The following is a 17,490-nucleotide window of genomic DNA, read 5'->3' as shown; positions in this document are numbered from 1 at the left end:
ACAATGGAACCTTTAAATTGGGAGATGTGTCCTAGACCTATGTAAAAAATTGTCTGCATATATTTCGGCTATAACTGTGGCCTATAGATCGACTCGAAAAAAAGTTTTCGGCCAACTTCATCCCAAAATTATTATCTGATTATCAACGAAAATTGTAGTCGTTGTCCTTGACCACTACAGGAATCTCATGGAATATTTCAAAGCGATCAGCTCTATATTTCCGCCATCCAGTGTGGTAATGGGTTACTAAATAATATCTCAGTACGTAAGCACCTTTAAATGTTTAAGTGTAACTCCCACATCTGATTACATACGACCATATAATTGGTATCAATTTAAAGGTCAAACATTCCTCTTGGATATGCTATCAACTTATCGGGTCTTTGTTCTTCATGGGTAAATATATACGCTATACAATACAAATTTTGTCATTTTTCACACACAAGTCAGGATCCATTTGATCCGCTAAATATTGACCGATTTTTATCAAAACAGGTATGCTTATTCTTTGGCCCGAACCCCTTCTCGCGGTGTTTGGGCCACAATTGCGGCCTCTGGAGCGATCAGAAAAACCGAAAAAAAATAAAGTTTTTGGCCAATTTCATCCCCTAAATATTGACCAATCTTTTCCAAAAACAATAGAGGTCTTCATTGGCCAGAACACATTCTACATGCAAAATTTCGTGAAGATTGGTTCATAACTGGGGCCTGTATCGTGTTTACAAATTATAATGCACGGACGGACGGATACACATGTCTAGAGCGACTCAGCTAGTCGAGATTGACGATCGGTATATTTAAAGGTGGGTCTAGGATCAATATTTTGCGGCGTTACAAACTTTTGGGGTTGCACAAAGCTATAATACCCTGACAATATATTTGTATAGGGTATAAACATATTCTGCTTTCTCTACATAGAATAATTTCAATAGGACTTCTGACTATTGAAAATCATGTATAGAGGAGATTTTAAGGCATCTAACGAATAAATTAACGTATTTTTATACCCTTCACCACACTGTGGTACAGGGTATTATGTCTTTGTGCATATATTTGTAACAGCAAAAGGAAACGAGATAGACACATGGCTCCTTTTGAGAATATGCACAGAATCACTTTTTAAATCGATTTATGCATGTCCGTCCGTCCGTCTGTCTGTCTGCCTGTCTGTCCATGTTAAATTGTAAACAAAGTACAGGTCGCTTTATTATTCGATTTGGATGAAATTTGGCACAGCCCACTTATTTGGCCCGAGGACGAACCCTATTGAAATTGGGAAAAATCCGTTCAGATTTAGATATAGATCTCATATATATTTTCGTTCGATTTAAGGTAAATGGGGCACCAAAGTCCCTATATATGCTTCGATTTGCACGAAATTTGGCATAGCGCACTGAATTAGTTCCAGAATAATGTGTGCCAATTTTCGAAAAAAATCGGTTCAGATTTAGATATAGCTCCAATATATAGTTTCGTCCGATTTAAGGTAAATAGTGCACCAAATACCCTATATATCTTTAGATTTGCACGAAATTTTGCACAGCGTAATGAATTAGGTGTAGAATGGTGTGTGTTAAGTTTCCTGAAAATCGGTCCAGATTTAGATATAGCTCCCATATATATTTTTGTACGATTTAATGTAAATGGTCCACCAAATACCCTATATATCTTTCGATTTGTACGAAATTTGGTATAGTGTACTGAATTAGGTCTAGAATGATGTGTGTTCAGTTTCGTGACAATCGGTTCAGATGTAAATATAGCTTTCCATGTTAATGGTCCTTCAAAAAATCGACGTCTGTTAGGATTCATCTGTTGAATATACCCAAAGTGGTGAAGGGTATCATATAGTCGGCCCCGTCCGGTATCCTAAAATGAATTTTCTTCACTATTCAGGCTTAAATCCATTTTTTCTATGTGACATATTTTTCTAGCCACCACGAGACTGAGATCACAACACAACAAAATATTACTTCACAAACTCCTTGATCATATCAAACAAACTACTATTTCCAAATATGTTGGCAGGCAATCCGAAAATAGAAAAAAAAAAACTACCATAAATATGATCGAAACTAAATGTTGTAAACGAACCAAAATGGAAATTAATAATAAAAATATCAAAAAAAAAAACTATAAATTTTTGTTAACCATGAAAAACAAACAAAAACAAAATAACAACAAAAATTTTGTTATGGAGCCACAAGCAGTGGCTTTTTGTTGCTGTTATTGTCGTATTGAAATTGAAGTATGACGTTTATAATTTATGTTTCATGTTCTATTGTTGCATCTGTCAGAATTCGAATGAAATTTCCAATTAAACAAATATGGCATTAAACCTGATGCGACGATCCGACAGATGGGAGGTTGGTGGTTGGCTGGTTGGCGAACAAATAAGCGATCAATCGCATGATAGAAGTTGCCATAATGCCAGCTTATGGATGCTGTAACCAAATAAGGCATCAAAGGAATGTAACTGATAGTTGGGTTAGACAAAGATGATGAAGTGATCGATCTATGGTCGGTCGATCGAGTGGCTGGTTACATGGACAGACATGTCTTGATATAATATTCAACATTAATAGTTTTGTTGTTGTTGGTGTTGCTGTTAGAGCATGGTATCCATATCACACAATTCATGTGTTCTTTTTTGTGGTTGCTATGATTCGTTTAGTTATTGTTGTTGCAAAAAAAAAAATGTCAAACACAAAGACTAAAATTTTTGATTTGTGGCATTAACTGTCAAATAGTTTTTGTTTTTTTTTTTTCAAAACTTAATGAGGTTATTGTTGAGGATTTTGGGAGCAAATCTCAATTTACATAACACCAAATGAAAATATATAACCATTAGTTTTTTTGTTGTTTTGTTTGTCTTAATTATTGTTGTCAAGATAATGTTGCACATTGTGTTATAATATCTAGTTTAGAAAAAAAAAAACAACAACAATAATGGCAACAGTTTGTGGTTTCATTAATAAATATTGAATCGAAACTGTCATTAATTAAAATGCGTTGTTAGATTTTTCTTCTTCTTCTATCGCTTTTGAATATTAAGAATCAATTTTCTTTATTTTTTTAAATACCACAAAAACAAAAAACTCAAAACCGTAGACGTGTTCTATAAAAAAAATATACAACAAATTGTATATCTATCTTTGTAGTTGTTATTATTTTTTATTCCTTTTATTAGTTTTGGTTTCGTATCTGAGTGTGTGTTTTTTTGGCGTATTTCGGGCGAACGGCGACGACGACGATAACAACGCGTTGTTAGCTGAAGATCTAAATATTGACTGAATTCATAATGATTTTGAAAATTTCTTTTATAAAATTTGTTTGCTTTAGCATTCAAAAAATAGTCAGAGCATCAACACAGTAGCAGCAGCCGACAGTCAGAGTTCAGTAGTCGTTGTGTTCTCAACGCCGTCGCCGCCACCACCAACAACATCCTCCCATCAGCAGCAGCATCATCATCATCTTTGTCTATCATCATTATTATTTTCTGAACATCATTATCGCGTTATGATTGTCATTGCTGGGGGAACGAAAATCTAGCCGGTTTATTTTCTCCCAATGAGAAAATTGGGAAAAGTTTTTTTTTTTTGTTATCCAATTGAGGAGAGCAAGAATTTTCACCTGAAAGTGGGAGAGTTAAAATGGCACACATCTTGTCAGAAGCTTTCTCTCTAATATTGACAAATTGGAAAATACTCTCACTTTGAATTTAGTAGAAGAATGACGGGATTCGGGATTGTGTGATTTTTCGTTGACTTAGGTCTAATAGGGGCCGTCGTTAACGTAAGGAAGAGATCACAACGAAGTATTTTCTGTGGAAAAGTCCTACCAATTGTGGGTAAGCAGATGGGCCTATAGAAGGATCTTCAGAATGAAAAAGAAGTATTCGATGTGTAGAAGACCTATAGCACGAATTCTATGTATAGAAGATCAATAGGAGGTCTTCAATGTATAGAAGATCAATAGGAGGTATTCTATGTATAGAAGGCCTTCTATGTATAGAAGACATATACGAGGTTTTCTATGTATAGAAGACCTATAGGAGGTCTTCTATGTATAGAAGGCCTATAGGAGGTATTGTATGTATAGAAAACCTATAGGTGGTATTCTATGTATAGAAGACCTATAGGAGGTATTCTATTTATAGAACACCTATAGGAGGTCTTCTATGTATAGAAGACCTATAGGAGGTCTTCTATGTATAGACGACCTATAGGAGGTCTTCTATGTATAGACGACCTATAGGAGGTCTTCTATGTATAGAAGACCTATAGGAGGTCTTCTATGTATAGAAGACCTATAGGAGGTATTCTATGTATAGAAGACCTATAGGAGGTCTTCTATGTATAGAAGACCTATAGGAGGTCTTCTATGTATAGAAAACCTGTAGACCTATAGGAGGGCTTCTATGTGTAGAGGACCTATAGGAGGGCTTCTATGTATAGAAGACCTATAGGAGGTCTGCTATAGGAGGTCTGCTATGTGTAGAATACCTATAGGATGTCTTCTTTATAGAAGGTCTTCTATACATAGAAGAATTTCTTCTATACAAGAAGGTTTGCTATGTATAGAAGACCTATAGGAGGTCTTCTGTATATAGAAGACCTATAGGAGGTCTTCTGTATATAGAAGACCTATAGGAGGTCTTCCGTATATAGAAGACCTATAGGAGGTCTTCTGTTTTTCAATTTTAAAGTCCATTTTATAGCAAAAATGGAATTTAATTAGTTTCCTGTATATAGGAGGTCCTCCTATATGTCTTCTATACATTTACTGATTTTGAATTGTCATAAATTTTATTTGAAAAAGTGACATTTTTATAAACAAAACAGAAGGCATGGTTTTTGACTTATTAGATTAATGTAGTCTATTTAATTGTTATGATTTATAATAGCAACATAAATTATCTTTTTATATTCGTCGTGTCTCCTAAATGTGTCAATGATGTGCCCAGCAAACCACCGTGAACTCCTCCCCCTATCATAACCAGAAACTACACAATATTGACACATAAAACTATTGCTTTTAATCGTTCATTGAACTTTTATTTCACTTTTGTTTTTATTTCAGTTTTTTTTTTTGGTTCGACGAAATGGATCTATGCCAATGTATAAAATATTTTGGTTGTTTCTTTTTTATTTTTGTTGGTCATGTCGACGGCCTATGTCTGTCGAAGCTGACAGACCGGCTAAACGACCGATTGGATGTATATATAAATATGTACATATGTTTATCTATGCACCACCACTAGCAGCAGTACCCATTCCACCAACCATCCTCCTCATTCCTATTCATTTCTGAGCATCGATGCATACCAGGAAGCAGTGTTTCTAAATTCTCAAGAAGAAGAAAAAAACTGCTTTACGAAACATTAAATTCTGCATTTGAACACACTGACATATTCAGCATGCCGTACGCACACATGCACGCAAAACTTTCTTGGTTTTGAATAAAAAAAAAACATGTGTAAACATAGAAATTGATTATAAAATAATTTTGAGACGTCAACAAGGAAATGAGAAACTGGCCAAGTAATTGGACAAAAAATTGCAAGAAAAAATATTCTAAAATTTCGAAATACTGCAAGTCATTGGACTGGCACACTGCAGAAGTCTTCGTAGGAGGCCCTAAAATAGAAGACTTTTGAGGGGGTTTCTTTAAAAACCTAGAGATATTTTTAAGGGTTCTAAAAAAGAGACTAGGGGTTCTAGGAGTCCTTTCAAATGCGTGGATTTTTTAAAACTAAGTCTAGGGGTCCTTTGCGTGGATTTCTTAAAAATATTTCTGGATTTTTTAAAAATATTTTCTAGAAATCCTTCTAAAGGCGTGCATTTTTTAAAAAAGTTGTGATTTTTTTAAATATGTTCTAGAAATCCTTCTAAAGACGTGCATTTTTTAAAAAAGTTTTGATTTTTTAAAAATATTTTCCCAAACGACTAAAAAGTCTTTGATTTTTTAAATAAGAATATTTAAGAGCGTACATTTAAGAAAATAATATACAGGGTTGCCCATATTCGACGGACCCATGTTTTTTTTTTTAATCAAAGAAAAAAATAAAAATTTTGCGGTTGGCAATGTTAATCATTTAATTTGTTCCAAGTAGATTTGTTTACGTCAATTTTTGAATATCATATCTCTAAAATTGCCGCCTCTGGCGTTGATGACGTATTGCATTTTCCATCGTTTTTGCCAACATTTTTGCCAACATTTCGCGGCTATTTCTTCACGAATGTTGTCCTTGAGCTCTTCTACGGTCCTTGGCTTGTTAAGGTAAACCTTTGATTTCAAATATCCCCACAAGAAGAATACAGGCGGCGTCAAATCGGGCGAATGCGGTGGCTAGTCCAAATCACCACTTTTCGACATCAAACGGCCCGGAAACAAATTCTTCAGAAAATCGACTGTTATGCGACTTGTGTGCGGTGGAGCGCCGTCTTGTTGAAACCAGAACTGCCTCATACGCTTTCGACGAATAATTGACATCACAACATTGGTCATCATGTCGCGATAAGGCTCCTGATTGATGGTAACAGCATGACCATTTTCATTTTGGAAGAAAAACGGCCCAATGACCGTTTTCGCACTAACGCCGCACCAAAATGTGACTTTTTCGTCATGAAGAGGTACTTCTTGAATCTCCTAAGGATTTTCAGTGGCGTAAAAACGGCAAATTTGATTATTTACGGTCCCATTCAATGTGAAATGGGCTTAATCGGACATGATAATTTTGTTCTAAAATTGCTCGTCATCTTTGGCCATTTCGATGACTCTTTGGGCCCATTTCAATCGACGAGACTTGTCCGCAGGCAACATTCTTTGCGTCAATTGAATTTTGTACGGGAACAAATGCAAATCAATGCGAATAATCCGTTGTAAAGTGGACCGAGCTATGCCCAACTGCTGAGAACGGCGTTTTTGGGATGTTCTTGGGGACCTCTCAACACTGGCACTGGTACGGCAGCGATATGCTCGGCCGATCGCCTTGGTCAACTTTTATATGGCTTCTTCGGATTAGAAAGAGCCTTACCAGTCGAAAATTTTTCGTATAAATACTTAATGGTGTTCTTATAAAGCGCACTTCTCAAATTTTTTAATATTTTAAAAGCACGTTGAGTTTTCACAATTGAATGTAAATTTCAACTATTTTAGAGCGCTCGCGTGGCGTGTATTGGCTCATGGTAAAAATCTGCTTGGACTGACGCTTCAAACGCGGTATGTCATTAAGCGATGTGACATCTCTGTCAAAAGTTATGGCATTGCCAGATGGGTCCGTCGAATATGGGCAACCCTGTATAGGACTAAACAAAGACATGGAATATCTCACAAAGCGTAAAATTATTTCCAACATTTTCGTGTGCGTCTTTGTAAAATTTGTCGTTGGCTATCCAAAAATAGCCCTTTTACAAATATAGAAAAGAAACTTGAGAATATGTGTACAAGGAAATAAAATCTCAGCACTGAGTGATGGGCTAGCTACCATGGTGTATACTAACAATGAGAGAAGTCGAAGTTATTATTGTGTTTTGTATGATGGGGGGACAATGACGTTGACCCATTCAACTTTTGACCTGGTTTCTCGGGATTTGTGGGCCACTAGGAAGTGTGTTAGAAGCGTGTATTGCCTTTTTTATTTTGAGTTTTATGGTCAATTAAGTTTTTGGTTTTTGTTAAAATGCAAAATACGACATGCACAACCCACTTGCATTTTCACGTGATGGATTATTAATTTCTAAAAATTTGTTGAAATAAATTAACAAAGTTTATTTTTATTTTTTTGTGTTCATGTGTGTGTTGTTTATAGTTATTTTCATATGCCACACATCTGGTTTGATTTAAGTGTTTTGACGTCAGCAGAAATTTGTTTAATAATAATTGAAGAAAGTAAAACGCAAAATATTGGGTGCCAATAAAAATTACATGGATAGAAAAGTGGGCCAGTAAATAGTTACTGACTAAACATATGTAAGGTTGTCTAAAATAAGTTTTAAAAATATTATTTCGTTTCTATAATAGTTTTGCTTTCATTTCATGTCAAATGTTTTTATTAGCCTTTCTTAATTTTTAATTGATCTTTCAAAGTGCAAAACAGAGCAAAACAAAAAAAATCAACTTTTAAAGTCTGTTAAATAAATTCACAACAGATGTTCGCCAAATAGTACACAAAAATTACATGTAAAATGCTGAATTTATCTTATTTTTATCACACAATGCCTGTGACGGCTGCACATGTCAATGTCAATCTTGGATAGTACACGTTAGACAAAGAATATTCAAATCGTAAGGAAAAAATCTCAACGCTATAACACAACTAATCGGGCACAAAAGAATTACTAAAATAAATATTAAAGACAAATTTAAATAAATTTAAAACAAAAAACATATTTTCTTGATATATAAAACAAGATAAATGCATGACTAATATAAAATAATATGTGTAAGAAATAATGAAATCACTAGAAGGACAAGAGAGATCATTATAGATAAGTATCTTTCAAAAGCCTCAAGAAACTATTTTTAAAGATCAAATTTGTAAAATAATCCACAGCCTCTTAGAAAATATTTCTAAATAATCCACACCTTCGAATAGACCCTTAGAATAAGTTTTTAAAAACGTCTTCGCTGTCGAATAGACTCTTAGAAAATATTTTTAAAAACGCCCACAACGGTCTATGGAATTTTTATAAAAAAAAGTCTACCGGAGATTATCACTTCAAGAGGTGTTGATTTTCTGCAGGTAATATCAAAACTTTTAAAGAATTATTACCTCTTAGGACTATTACAGCCATAGGCGTGGATTTTTAAGGAATATTTCCAACAAGGACTACCATAGACATAGGCGTGGATTTTTAAGCAATATTTCCAACAAGGACTACCATAGACATAGGCGTGGATTTTTAAGCAATATTTCCAACAAGGACTACCACAGACACAGGCGTGGATTTTTAAGGAACATTTTCTCCCAGGACTACCACAGACATAGGTATGGATTTATAAAGAATATTTTCTCTAAGGACTATGACAGCCATAAGCGTGGATTTTTAAAAGAATTATTTTCTCCAAGGACCACCACAGACATGGGCGTGGATTTTTAAAAGAATTATTTTCTCCAAGGACCACCACAGACATGGGCGTGGATTTTGAAGGAATATTTCCTCCAAGGATTACCACATCCATAGGTGTGGATTTTTAAGGAATATTTCCTCCAAGGACTACTACAGGCATAGGCATGGATTTTTAAGGAATATTTCCTCCTAGGACTACCACAGACATAGGCGTGGATTTTTAAGGAATATTTCCAACAAGGACTACCACAGACATAGGGGTGGATTTTTAAAGAATTATTTTCTCCAAGGACTATCACAGCTATAGGCATGGATTTTTAAGGAATATTTTCTCCAAGGACTACCACAGACATAGGCGTGGATTTTTAAGGAATATTTTCTCCAAGGACTACCACAGACATAGGCGTGGATTTTTAAAAAATATTTCCTACAAGGACTACCAAAGACAGAGGCGTGGATTTTTAAAATAATTATTTTCTCCAAGGACTACCACAGACAGAGGCGTGGATTTTTAAGGAATACGTCCTCCAAGGAATTCCACAGTTATAGGAGTGGATTTGTAAGGAACATTTTCTCCAAGGACTACCACAGACATAGGAGTGGATTTTTAAGGAATATTTCCAACAAGGACTAACATAGACATAGGCGTGGATTTTTAAGGAATATTTCCAACAAGGACTACCATAGACATAGGCATGGATTTTTAAGGAATATTTCCAACAAGGACTACCATAGACATAGGCGTGGATTTTTAAGGAATATTTCCTCCAAGGACTATCACAGACATAGGCGTGGATTTTTAAGGAATATTTTCTCCAAGGACTACCACAGACATAGGCGTGGATTTTTAAGGAATATATAAAGAATATGAATAAAAATCCACGCTTCGGGAAAGGCCCCTAGAAAATGTTATTAAAAATTTTGTAGTAATTGATTTTTTTTTTTTCAAAATCCACCTTGTTTATACACATTTAAATATGAGAATATATATCTGTCTATTCATTACACAGTTTCTATATTTAATTTTCAACAAATTTGTAGCATTGACACTGTACTTAATCCACAATAATTATTCAATGTTAAATGTTTTATTGTTTTGGCCCCGAAAGAGTATTAATGGACGATTTGTTAAATTTAACGAATGTTTTTATTTTTCAAAATGCAAAAAACATGAATATTAAAAAAAATAATTGCTAATTGTTTGTTGGCAATGTGTTCTTTTATATTTCAAGAAAAAATTATAAAACATGTTGGTCAGTAGTTTATGTTAAGCCCTATTTACATGAACAAAAAATATTATTAAAAAAAATAATCGGGCATGTTCTGACATTCACTTCAACGGCAGAAGTGTATCGAACACACGCCGAGGTGTTCTGTAACACACTTTACACCCATTTGAGGTGTATTCTTTACACTTACATTTCCATAGTGAGAGTCGGGTGTATTCCTGTTTTTTCATATAAAAGAACATCTTTTTTGGAATAAAAAACGCACATGATGATAGATTGATATGTTATTATTGCGTATAATTTGATTAAAATCATAAAATGAACATGAAACACCATTAAAAACAAATTTTAAATAGATACTTGAATTTTCTTCAACTGAATTTCTTGCTTGACACAAACAGCTGATTTGATGTAAGGCCGAAAAAGATAGGGTTACCAAATGTTCCCCCTAAATCAATCAACAATTTAATGATATTACAGAGGTTTCATACATATATTTTATGTTGTGAATAATAAAATATTAAAAAATAATAATAAAATTGTCGTTAGAATTAACGAAATTACTAAAAAATTACAGAAGCAATGTTAAAAACGAATACAGTTTATATTGAATGGCAACACTATTTCTGCAAAGTACCATGTCGACGTTTATTTTTGTCGCAGTTCAAAATTTCAATTCACGTGAGAAGCAGAACAGGAGGTAGCTTCTGAGGTGAAGTGTATGTGTAAAGTGAAAAGAACACGCCGTGAGTTCCAGAACATACCCGAATAATTATAAAATTTCTGAAATGTAGCAATCATATCCTAAAATATCTAATTTTTTTTTCAAATTCAGATTAGAATGAAAATCCCCTTGGAGAAATAGTTATGGTGATCCCTTTGAAGAGAAATTCAAATTCTTTTAAGAGACCAAGTAAACAAATGTAAATCTTTTTTGTATTTTTTCCCACAAACTGTACACCAATATTTTAATACAGAAAAAATAATGAAATAAGCTCTATATATATGTAGCGCGCACACACGTTCTAAATAATTTAAAAAATGCCAACAAATTGTCAGTCAAATATTGGCCACGAGTACGCCAACGAAATTTCAAAATTAGTTCAAACTTTCACTTGTAGCAGCAGTCACCACCACCAACCACATCATCAAAAATATTGTCGCATTTTTTGAAATTATTTCAATTTAATTTTAAAGGTGTTTAATGACATCAATGTCTATTCTTACGTGGACTGTTTTCCTCTCATTTTGTGGGGGGAAACTAGAAAAGAAAATTATAGGAAACGTCTGTCTAATTGCAATCATTTAAGGAGGCCGATGTCTTCCATGTGAAGATCATGTTGTGAGGGTGTGTGTGATTTTGGCTTTTACCTCTGCAAAAAAATTCATCTAATGTCAAAAATGTAGTTTTCTTCCCAATATAATTATGAATTATGAGAACGAGCGAGTTCGGTTTGCATTGACCCAAATTCTTGCTGAGGTGTGTCCTACACAATTTCGTTAAAAAAAATTAGATATTTGCAGATGTTTCAATGAAATATGGCCACGAAATTATATTGAAATTTGTGGCCAGGTGTCCACTGAAATTTGATTGATATTTTCTAATTTTATTATAATCAAACTATTGTAGCTGACAAAATTATTTGACAAATTATTACGTTGTTTTTCATTTGAAAAAAAAAAAATGGGGGATTGACAATATAATTTTAATAGTATTAAGGATTTTTAATAAGGAATATTTTGAAATAGATTTTAATGGGTGGAATATTTATAAATAAGATTTTGTCTCTATTTCCATTTTTTTAAATGAATATTTCCTCTATGGACTATGACAGCCATAGGCGTGGATTTTTAAAGAATTATTTTCTCCAAGGACTATCACGGCCATATGCGTGGATTTTTAAAGAATTATTTTCTCCAAGGACTATCGCGGCCATAGGCGTGGATTTTTAAAGAATTATTTTCTCCAAGGACTATCACAGCCATAGGCGTGGATTTTTAAAGAATTATTTTCTCCAAGGACTATCACAGCCATAGGCGTGGATTTTTAAAGAATTATTTTCTCCAAGGACTATCACGGCCATAGGCGTGGATTTTTAATCACAGCCATATGCGTGGATTTTTAATCACAGCCATAGGCGTGGATTTTTAATCACAGCCATATGCGTGGATTTTTAATCACAGCCATAGGCGTGGATTTTTAATCACAGCCATATGCGTGGATTTTTAATCACAGCCATAGGCGTGGATTTTTAATCACAGCCATATGCGTGGATTTTTAATCACAGCCATAGGCGTGGATTTTTAATCACAGCCATATGCGTGGATTTTTAATCACAGCCATAGGCGTGGATTTTTAAAATAATTATTTTCTCCAAGGACTATCACAGCCATAGGCATGGATTTTTAAAATAATTATTTTCTCCAAGGACTATCACAGCCATAGGCGTGGATTTTTAAAACAATTATTTTCTCCAAGGACTATCACAGCCATAGGCGTGGATTTTTAAAAGAATTATTTTCTCCAAGGACTATCACAGCCATAGGCGTGGATTTTTAAAAGAATTATTTTCTCCAAGGAATATCACAGCCATAGGCGTGGACTTCACGGGCAGAATGGATTTAAAAAAAAATGTTTCTATTAAAGACGAGGTGAGGATTTTTAAAAGAATTATTTTCTCCAAGGACTATCACAGCCATAGGCATGGACTTCACGGGCAGAATGGATTTAAAAAAAATGTTTCTATTAAAGACGAGGTGAGGATTTTTAAAGAATATTTCTGCGGAACTACCAGTCATTGGCGAAAATGTTTGAAAAAATATTTCCTCCAAGGAATATCAGAGCCATTGTCGTTAATTTTTTAGGATATATTTCTTCCGCAACTATCACAGACAGAGACTTATATTTTTAAGGAATATTTCTTCCAAGGCTTCGATTTTTCACAATAACTTTCATAACGACAAGGACATTATTGTTAAAATAGGAAAATTAGGACATTCAATAATCGACAATAAACGTAGGATCCTAAAATGTTTATTTTTTATTTAAAGTATTTCAAAATTCTAATAAATCTGTGATCGTGAGTCTGTTCACGTTTTTATTGTATACATTTTTCATAATTTAATTAAAAATATCACAATTTCCCAATTTAGATTTCTTAGAAATAAATGTCTAAATAATTTAAATTCCATAATATATTAAATTTAATTAATTAAATATTTACACACAAGCAATTATATATGTTCATTGAACCACAACAAGGCTAAAGAGGAACTATAAAATTATGACGTCTTTAGAAGAAAAAAAATCATTTTAATAATTATAATTATTAGTGACTTGGTCACCATTATAATTAAAACAAGAAAAAATTAAATAATTAAAAATATAATATATCATGTGATTTGGCGGCGGGAATAATTTCATTTCCACATTTTCATCCCACAAATTTAAATAAAGCGATAAAAAAATCGCATTTACTCAGCAAAACGAAAAATAATAATAATTGTCATAGCGATGAAAGAAATTTGCATTTAATGTAAAAACTTAACAATATTTTCTATTTAAACGCAAATTGTTGCGCTAAAAGATTGATGATTATGGATGGGGTCCAATCAACCATACATCCATTTAAAATTCAGTTTTTTTGTCACTTACCTCTTTTTCTTTATCTTTTTCCTCATTATCGTTGGCAGAATCTTGTTTCTCTGGATCTAGTTCCTGTAAAAATGCAAAATAAAACGACGCATTTTAATCACAATAAATTATATCAATGATGTAAAGGAAAAAAGATAAATTATTTGCAAGTGTTACACAAAAGTGATTCTGTTTTGAAAACAAAAAAATGTAATGTATTGCAGTTTGAATGTATGATCTGCTGCTGCTGCTAGTGATCTATCTTTCGTTTTTGGGAAAGAGTTATTAATATTTTTCTTCAATATTTGTATAAACAAAACATGCAAAGACCCATTAAAAGTTATTAAATAACAATGAACTTGTAAAGAACATATTATTGGTTAATATTTTTGGGCATGCCGTAATTTTTATTAAATTCCGTCATATGGGAAGTATACCATTTGTAAATGGAACTTTGAATGGTTTATGATTGGTATTGGAATTTATTGATATTTTATAGTTAATTAAAGTATTGTAATATAATTTAATATAATAACTAAAAAAAATATGTTGATATTTAAATAGATTTCATAATCATTCAAAATATTTGTTGAAGGATTCACGCTCAATTATTTCACAAAATAAAAAAAAAACTACGATGAAAGAATACAACCAATCGGCTTTTCTAACTTCCCTTTAATTTATATGAAATGTAATATAGGTCCCATTAAGTACCATTTTTAATAGACTTCTGTAAACGGCTAGGAATATCACAGACAAAGCCGTGAAAGCATATGATCCTGCAGAGACTGTCTTAGTCATAGGAGTGGATTTTTAAAGAATTATTTTTCCATGGACTTTTACAGCCATAGGCGTCGATTTTTAAAAGAAATATTCCCTCCAAGGACTACTATGTAAATCTTTTAAAAAAGTATTTCTTTCATGAACTAACACAACCATAGACTTGTTTTCTTAATTTTTTCCTTCAATGACAATCATAGCCATAGGCGTGGATTTTTTAAGAAATATTTCCTCCAAGGACTATCATAGACATAGGCGTGTATTTTTTAAGAAATATTTTCTCCAAGGACTATCATAGCCATAGGCGTTGATTTTTAAAGAAACATTTCCTCCGACGACTATCATAGCCATTGGCGTGCATTTTTTAAGAAATATTTCCTCCGAGGACTATCATAGCCATAGGCGTGAATTTTTAAAGAAATATTTCCTCCAAGGACTATCATAGCCATAGGCGTGAATTTTTAAAGAAATATTTCCTCCGAGGACTATCATAGCCATAGGCGGTCATTTTTAAGAAATATTTCCTCCGAGGACTACTATAGCCATAGCGGTCATTTTTTAAGAAATATTTCCTCCGAGGACTACTATAGCCATAGCGGTCATTTTTTTAGAAATATTTCCTCCGAGGACTACTATAGCCATAGCGGTCATTTTTTAAGAAATATTTCCTCTTAGCCATAGGCGAAAGGACAATCAGAGCTTTAAACGTGGAATTCTTATAGAATATTTATGTTGGAATATAAGAAATGGTTAATAATATTCTTAATGGATTATCAGAATTTTAAGAGAAAATTTTTACTTATAAATTATGTACGCCATGTTAATCTATTTGTACGATCTTGTATGAACCATATGGGTACCGAGCTACACAGGCAATGAGATATCCAACCCATTTGCCAGAAGTGTTACGGTCAATGCTAAAACGAAGCAATGCAACAACATTTAGAGTAACACGTCTTTAGAATAACGAGGGTACTGGCAAAGAATACAACATCATTGGAAGGCCTATATGAAAGGAAAAAAGGAAATCAACGGACTGAGAGGTATTCTCTAAAGATACCATAGCCTGCAGTCACATTTACACAAGATTGAGTGCCGGAAAGTAGCAAAGGTATATATATATATATATATATAATTTCCTATGCCACTCTCCAACTTTTTCTAGCCATCAAACCTAATTCTTCGAAAATTATACTGTACACGAATTGAACGACATAAGGAGGAGTGAATGAAAAATATGAATGATTTAACTATGAACACAGAGGTCCTAGAATCTAAAGATGCTTCTTCAATGTTCTTCCTTTCTACAACGCAAAAATGTTTTTGAGTTGGATTAAAAATTTCATGTCTCCGTTAAATCTTCAAAAAATAAAAAATAAAAAATAATAGCCTTATTCAAGGATTTAATAAATTCTATATATCCTATATAGGACCCTTTAAATATATATTTTAAAAAGCAACGTTTTGGCGGTTTTACCAGAAGAAGTGTATCGATATTCCCCATGTTCTAACATAAACTAAATATTACAATGAGCAAAGTTTGGACGAAATCGGATATTCCCTTCGAGAGTTATCGTGCGCACCAGATGGACGGACATTTGTATATCGACTCCGAATTGTCTGTAACAGATTTGGTCCAAAGAGACACTATTTCTATGAAGCACATTTTTAATCAAAGATCAAAGTGTATATATATATATACCCTCATTAGCCATAAGGCCGAGGGTTTAAAAAAACGGGAGCAACTGACTCAGAATCGTTATGTGGGAGAAATTCTGTATCCTGGGACTGAATTGATTTTTTTCTGATATCACATTATTTTAACATTGAAATTCAAAGTAAATTGTAGTCATTTCCACTGGAAAATATGCGTAAAAACTTCAAGAAACGTGCACAACTAAGATTGTTCCCTAAAATATTGATCAACGTAATAATATCAATCAAAAAAACATTCGAATAGGTTGGAATCCATTTAAGACGAAAAGAAAAGATAATGGGCAAAATGAATATATAATATTTTATATAGAGCTCCGAAAAAAATTAATATATTTATATGCACTACATCCATTCTTCTCCCTTGTTTTATTTCATATACAAACTATTTTGCAATCTATATCCTAAACTGTTCAGTTTTTATATAAGTGAACTTACATCCATATCAATATGTACAACACCAGTTGAGCGACGTTTTGGTTTTCTTCGTCGTTGTATAACAGCTTGGGTAGCCAAAGCACTACGATTATCATTTTCCTTGTCGTTATCTGGGATAAAAGATGGAGAATGCAAAAAAAATAATAATTATTATTTTCAATTGAAATATTTTTTTTTTTAATATCCCTACCTTTATCATCATTATTGCTAAGACTGCTCGATGTGGCGGAGGTGGTTGCTGCGGTGGCCACTGACGATGATGTCTCCGAATTTAAGGCATTTGCATTGGCACTGGTGGCACGACGTGCTGAATATGAAGAACCAATACCACTACTACTGGTGGTGGTCGTGGAGTTATTGGTTGTGGAACTGTTATCAATTGTTTTGTCATCACTCTTTTGATTGCTGGTAATGGAACTGGTATTGTTTGTTGTTGCTGAGGAGGTGTGGGTGTTTGCTGATGAGGCGGCGGCTGTGGTGCTGCTGTGGCTTAAATTACTAATCGGTGGTGCCGAAACGGGTCTACCAATTGAATTCAATGATGTGTTCGATGAAGAAACTAGAGGAAAAAAATTTGGGGAAGAAGTTTAGTAGAATAATTGTAAAGAAATACATTTCATGT

At 33.4% G+C, this 17,490-nt stretch overlaps 1 protein-coding gene and 1 non-coding gene across 2 annotated transcripts in view; one reads left to right on the top strand and one right to left on the bottom strand.

The window, feature by feature from the left end:
* The first annotated feature begins 4,257 nt into the window (after positions 1-4,257).
* Positions 4,258-4,375, top strand: LOC133338322 (small nucleolar RNA SNORA11). Its single transcript, XR_009754628.1, has one exon. It is a non-coding gene; the product is annotated as a small nucleolar RNA SNORA11 (small nucleolar RNA).
* A 9,472-nt stretch (positions 4,376-13,847) lies between these two features.
* The window catches only part of LOC133338317 (protein phosphatase 1 regulatory subunit 12A-like), a 43,724-nt gene continuing 40,081 nt past the window's right edge, over positions 13,848-17,490 (bottom strand). The window contains exons 10-13 of the mRNA XM_061546493.1: positions 17,059-17,427; positions 16,869-16,978; positions 13,959-14,021; positions 13,848-13,883 (exon numbers count right to left, since the gene is read on the bottom strand). Of these exons, the coding sequence (XP_061402477.1) occupies positions 13,848-13,883; positions 13,959-14,021; positions 16,869-16,978; positions 17,059-17,427 (578 nt within the window). The remainder of the gene's footprint in view (positions 13,884-13,958; positions 14,022-16,868; positions 16,979-17,058; positions 17,428-17,490) is intronic.

Source organism: Musca vetustissima, unplaced genomic scaffold (genome assembly GCF_032173495.1).
Source record: "Musca vetustissima isolate MV318-11 ecotype Yass unplaced genomic scaffold, APGP_CSIRO_Mvet_v1 utg35097, whole genome shotgun sequence".
Classification (NCBI taxonomy): domain Eukaryota; kingdom Metazoa; phylum Arthropoda; class Insecta; order Diptera; family Muscidae; genus Musca; species Musca vetustissima.
The sequence above is the reverse complement of the archived record's forward strand: the minus strand, read 5'-3'. Positions and strand labels throughout refer to the sequence as shown.